Source organism: Eurypyga helias, unplaced genomic scaffold (assembly GCF_000690775.1).
Source record: "Eurypyga helias isolate BGI_N326 unplaced genomic scaffold, ASM69077v1 scaffold30787, whole genome shotgun sequence".
Lineage (NCBI taxonomy): Eukaryota > Metazoa > Chordata > Aves > Eurypygiformes > Eurypygidae > Eurypyga > Eurypyga helias.
Genome location: NW_010262854.1, coordinates 3,069 through 9,069, shown reverse-complemented (window position 1 = coordinate 9,069; position 6,001 = coordinate 3,069). Strand labels below are relative to the sequence as shown.

The 6,001-nt window shown below is 57.3% G+C and overlaps 1 protein-coding gene across 1 annotated transcript in view; it reads right to left on the bottom strand.

Annotated features, from left to right (window-relative positions):
* LOC104512770 (protein argonaute-1) overlaps positions 1-5,866 on the bottom strand; it is an 18,281-nt gene extending 12,415 nt beyond the window's left edge. The window contains exons 1-4 of the mRNA XM_010155872.1: positions 5,854-5,866; positions 1,303-1,486; positions 420-540; positions 116-297 (exon numbers count right to left, since the gene is read on the bottom strand). Coding sequence (XP_010154174.1) covers positions 116-297; positions 420-540; positions 1,303-1,486; positions 5,854-5,866 — 500 coding nt within the window. The remainder of the gene's footprint in view (positions 1-115; positions 298-419; positions 541-1,302; positions 1,487-5,853) is intronic.
* Positions 5,867-6,001: the final 135 nt, after the last annotated feature.

Genomic DNA, 6,001 nt, shown 5'->3' with positions numbered 1-6,001 from the left:
CCCCCCCCACCCACACCCGCCGGCGGAGCGCAGCCAGTCCCGCCTCCTGCATGCTCAGTGCTTGCAGCAGGGCCCCTGCCACCCCCAGTGCCCACCCACCCCTTGGCACAGGTACCTCATGGAAGCCAGATGCCTCATGGCAACATCCAGTGCCTGGACAGACTCCAGGGGAACAGGGATCTGCCCGCTGACCAGGGCCTCGTGCAGCATGCGCCAGCTCACAATGGCCATCCATTTGATGGAGACCTTAAATATCCTGTCCTTGCCTTCCCCTGGGATCGTCACCTCAAAGTCAACCTGGGTGCAGAAGGGAAGGGGAAGCGATCACAGCATCCCCACGAGCAGAAGGGCAGGGGGTCAGTTTTAGCGGGGCGTTCCCAGGTCACGCTGCCTGTGTGGGGCTTGCCACCTCCTCTTACCCGCTCGTTTCCAATGGGCAAGGCCGTGACAGTGTAGATGTTCTTCTTCCCATCATAGACTGGTTTTCGGTCGCCGAAGATCTGCGGTTTGAAGTGCTGTACCATGTACTCCACGACTTCCCTACGCGGGTGAGCAGGGCAAGGAAGAGGAGCAGGGGGAGAGAAGGGAGAAGTTCATTTTGCTGGTTTCTTTACAGCCTGACACATTCTGTGACCTGCCCGCTCCCGAGCCTTCCTACCCAGGGCACTGTGGAACCGCAGGACACCAGAGAGCAGATCGGGGTGCCCCTTGGGCAGGAGGGCCCCCAGAGAAGCAGCCATGCGCCTTGCCCCGCGGGTCAGTACACCGGCTTCAGCAGAACAAGTTTACGTGGCACGCAGGAACACGCACCCGCCGGAGCTGGCTGCAAACCTCCTGCGTGTGCCAGGAGGGCAAGCAGGAGCAACTCACTGCCCGCAGCCGCCGTGAGCACCTGCAGCCTCTGCTTGCTGGAACTTTGGGCCGCAGAGCTCCCCAGGCTGCCAGGGCAGGAGGGGATGGGCAGCGAGTAGGATGTCAAAAAGAAAAACAAAGAAGAGCACACGATAGCCCGAGGTCCGGGGTTTGCTATTTTTAAATGCGGGATTGGTGCCAAAATAGCACAGCTGCTTTGAAGAAGCAGGGGGCTGTGCCGAGGTTCAGGACCTCCAAGGCTGTCAGGGGCAGGAACCAGCGCTGCTGCACAAACATGGCTGGTGGGGTCTTTCTGCCCACAGGTGCTGGGCAGCACCGTGACCCCTGCCATATGTCACCCTGACAGCTTCCACCAGAACCAGGCACTTATGGAGCACAAGGAAACTGGACGTGCAGAACGAGTGCCAAAACCTCTAATACTTGCCTTACCTGTTGACTCTGCGTGGACATTTGTCAGGTTTGATATCCACTTCATAATGATACACATCAATCTTGGGAATGTCCACTTCAAAGTAGTTGGCCAAGAGCTTGATGGGCTTCCCAACGGTTCCTATCCCGGGCCGACGCGGCGCTTGAAATACCTGCTGCAAGGGTGGCAGGTATGCGCCTGCAGCTGCGGGGAGAGAACATGGGTCAGGAGGGCTGGAAGAAACCCCGTGCCCGGACAGACAGACTGACAACACAGAGTCACAACGCTCTCCATCACTGCATCCTGAACTGGGAGGTCTCCTACTCACACTCCTGGCAGAGGTGGCAGGATTCACACCAGCATCGTGGGAGGTGGAAGAAGTTTCCCTGGGCACCATCCGCCAAGCGCTGGCAGCAGTGGAGTCGTCAAATGGCAGATGTCAAACCATCCACTGGCAGATAAATCATCTCTGCTTTGCCTTAGGGAAAGTAACTCACCTGGGGCCACACGTAGTGGCTGCACAGACTGGAAGGACAAGGGACTCCCAGCACCCGTCCGGAGCACGGGCACACCCACAACCTGGCATACACTGCGATACCTGTAACTCAATTCCCTGACCAGATGTGGGGACGGAAGGCCACGTTCAGTTCTCTTGACACCAAAGGACACGTTGTACCCAATGTTCACATTAAAAGAGCTTTGACAGAGCCCGCTGTGCGGCTGCAAAGCTGCACTTCAACTTCTGTTTTGCACAAGCAATGTCACAATATGCAAACAACCAGAACAGGAGCAAGAAACTCTCCAGCCCTGGGTTTAAAATGCAAGTAGAGCCTCGTATCTGTGCCGAGAGCTCACCAGGGGGCTGCAGCAGCAACCTTCGCCTGTGGGAGACACTGGCACACTGATTTAGTGAAGATACGCTCCGGCCAAGGCCAGCACTCCCAGGCTGTGGTGTGTTTTTATTGCCCACCGCTTCCCCAGCTCCTGCCGGGGGAATCCCTCTGGCAGCGTCTCTCTGGGCAGCCCCAGCATCCCATGCCACGGGACGGCGTTTGCTCGGGTGCTCTGCACTGGTCAGTCAGCATCACCAGCCCCGCTGCACGCAGCGACGGTGACATCAAAGCCGACCCATGCCGGGCTGGCACGCAGAACGCTTTGTTGTAAGGGCAGCTCCAAAAATAGCCCGGGTCTGGCAGCTCCTCGGTGCCAGGGAGGAGGCGGTGCGGGACATGCTGGGTTGCAGGGTGAGGAGAAACGGGACACGGCTGCAAACCCCGGAGGAGAAGCGCCCATCTAATGCTGCCAAGGGGCTATGCCATGAACAGAGCAGTCTCACCCAGTTCCTCCTGCCAGTCGTGGCTGGGGGATGCACTCTACCCCTGCCCCACGCGTCCTCCTCCAGACATGTCACTCAGCAGCCCATGGAACAGCCAGGGTCAGTTTTAGCAGGGAAGGGGCTTGCGGGCCCCCTCTGCCCCCGTGCCAGAGGTTGGGTGGTCCTGCCATAGGGGAGGTCAGCCAAGACACCCCCGCAGCCTTTGTCTTGCAGCCAGACCAGCCCCTGCTCACTGATTTATAAGCCAGCGTCAGCACAGTGAGGAGGTTCTGCCCGGTGGGAGGAGGAAAGGGACAGCGTCTGCTCTAAGGAGAGAAATATAGCCCCGCCGAGGCACCCAGGACTTCTGCCAGAGGTGAAGCGAGAGGAACGGGCAACTCCCATGGCACAGGCTATGGTATCCGCTGCCTCCAACGGGAGAGCGGCACCAACTCCACTGGCAGGGAGCTGCAGGTCTGGGCAAGTCCAAGGGGCTGTAAGCCCCCAAGACTCCACAGCGGGGACCTGCCGACACGCATATTTTCCCCTCTGTCCTCCAGCAAATTCTGCCTTGCTGCCGGAGGGAGGATGCCACAAGAAACAGGAAACTTGTTATTGCATCTGCACTATGCGATTATTTAACTGCCAGATTGTACAGGATAACAGCTCGCTTTGGTTTTATACTGGTTATTAATGCTCGTGTTTTGAACTCCAGGTTATGGGATAACTCAAGTCCCAGCACCTGAACTTTGCTTTTATCCTTAACCCCCAACGTATTCTCAACTGCTGTTCAGCAAAAACATCCCAAAGTCACGATGATGAGGAAGGTTAACTCCAGGGAAAGTGCTGATAAAACCAAAGAAAATTAAAAATCAATTAAAACCTCCTCTGAATTACAGAAGGCAGAGAAAGAAACCAATCCCAAACCCCCGCTTCAAGCAGCATGGGCTCCAAACCCGCAGAGGGCAGTTCCAGTTTTTCCACAAAGCCCATTATACAGACGTAGCAATGAAGTTCTGGAGTTGGAGGGATGGGGACCTGCTGAGCTTCTAGCTTCTGCTGTGCTTCTAGCCTGACAGCACCCTTGCACTCAAAGGTACCTTAAAACAGCGCCAAAGAGGCACTGGACATCACTGCTCTCCAAGGAGAGATCAGCCCTCCTGCCCTGTTCCCTCTACCCCAGTCTGCATCTTCTGTCTGCCTCTCAACCCCCGACGAGGTCTGGGCCAGCTGGGCCGGGTGCGGGGAGCGCAGCGTGTCAATATTCGGAGCGCTCCATCTGGGTGGCCAACTGTCCAAGTCAGCCCCCAAACAGCGTCCCAGCTCCAATTCAGGCTCCTGAACACATGGTGTTCTTAGCACCCCTTGCTCCCATCCATCTTCTTCTAACATCTAAATTTCATTTCCAGGCTAAAAATACCAGAAGCAGAGAAACAGAAGAGGAGCAAACTTCAGATTTGCTGTTCAGTTTTGCACCCCAGCTCTGCGAGACCTTTCCTACCAAGGGAAGGTCACCGCACTGCAGGACACCACAGGGACTTCTGCAAAGCCATCGTCTGCTCTTGCTTCTGCCCTGCAGCAGGAGCCCAGAGCTCCAAAATCTGACAGGAGCCCCAAGCCTATGGCTAACCCAGCCCCAGTGCCTCCTGGGACAAGGCAGCATGGGACTCGGAGCAGTCGGACAAGCGAGACAGGGATCTCTGAGGTGGATGTGGGGCTCGGTGCCACGCAGGCACTCGCTGCTGCTCTGGGGCAGGGCAGCCACCAGCAGCCCCAAGACAAAGGGCTGAGCTCCAGGGGCAGCTTGTTTTAAGTAACTGATTTTCAGATGAGCTATGCACAGTGTAATTCATGTCTCCGCATGACAACCATTTCTTGGCCATCGCTAGCTCCCTGGCTACAAGCTGATGCATTTTTAAATCATGGGTCGCAATCCAAGAGGTATTTGCCAGCGCTGCGGGAGCCTCCGGTCCCTGGTCTGCCTTTCGAGTGAGAAACCACGCAGCCCGCTTGCAAGATCTGCCAGAGGAAGGACAGCAGCTCCCCGCTGCCTTCCCTGCAACCACATCAAGGCCAGCACCACAGTTTCTCCTCTCCTGGACATTCTCACCGCTGAGATGATCCCGGCAGCCATGTGTGAGCAGGGCAGCATTCCCATGTGCCCGCAGGGGACGCAGGGCAGCAGCCACAGCTCAGCAGCTGCCTGGTGCCACTGGTGCTGGAGAGAAGCCGAAGCAGGTTTGGGGCCGGCAGGAGCCTCACCGGGACAACCAAACCATCCCACACATGCTCCGGAACCCCGGCCAGCCCAAAAATAATGCTCTGCAGTACAAACCCTCTTGCTGGGTTTCATCTCACCAGATGCTTTATGAATGTAAAGCCTCACAATTAGGATCATGAATCACAGACGAAGGAGTCAGCCTCCAGCAACACAAAAGTCATCTGGCCAATGTTAGCCATGAGATATTGCAAACTCAAGATAAGAGCGATGGGCAGCCTGGCTGGAGGGGGATGCTCTGCGAGGACCAGGGAAGGACACAAGACCAGTGTCGAGGATGGGAAAGTTCACCATCCGGCTGACTCAAGAGTTTTATTCTGGCAACTGCAGACACTCGGTCCACGAATGCATCGAGCTGGAGCAGCCGCCCCAGCAGCCCAGCCCCAGGCTCACCGCAGGGGTCACACCGCCTGCCTGGAGCTCACCCGGCAAAGGCAGGAGTGGTAATTACTCTTCCTTTCTAAATTACTCAGAGATCCATGGATTTTTAAAAAGCCATTATCTCCCAGTGCCTACGGAGGATAGGGCTGTTTGTAAGGACGGTGACATGGGGCAGCTGGCACAGGGAGGGGGACCAGGGATGACACTCAGCACCCAATGGGAGCTGCGGCATCTGGCACCCCCAGCATGCGAGATGGGCTCTTGCTTGGCCTTGGCTGCTTCAGCCCAGGTGGGAGACCCCAAAGCCCTTTGGTGAGCATACAGGCTGGGCTCCCTCCTTCCCATGCCACATCCCTGCCCTGGAGTGCTCAGGGTCCCCGCACGATATGCAAATCCTCCCAAAAGCCACCTGGCTCGGAGGATGCTGTGCCAGGGAATCCCGGGGCAGTGCAACGTGGCATCTCCAGGCACCTTGTGCCCGCAGCTCAGAGCAGCAACGAAGGGACCAGCACTGAAACGTGCTGGTTCCCCTTCAGTAGAAGGAGCCTCGTTAGAAAGCGACCCAAACCGCCCGGAAACAGGGGGGCTTCTGCATACCTCGACTCTCCATGGCGAAGCTGCAGAGGCTCCCACTTTGTCATGTAAATGCGGGCGCGGGGCCGGGGGCTGGAGGGCCAGTGTTGTTCCTGCAGCACAATGCGGCCAGGGAGCGGGATGAAATGCGCCTGCCATTATCAGACAGCAC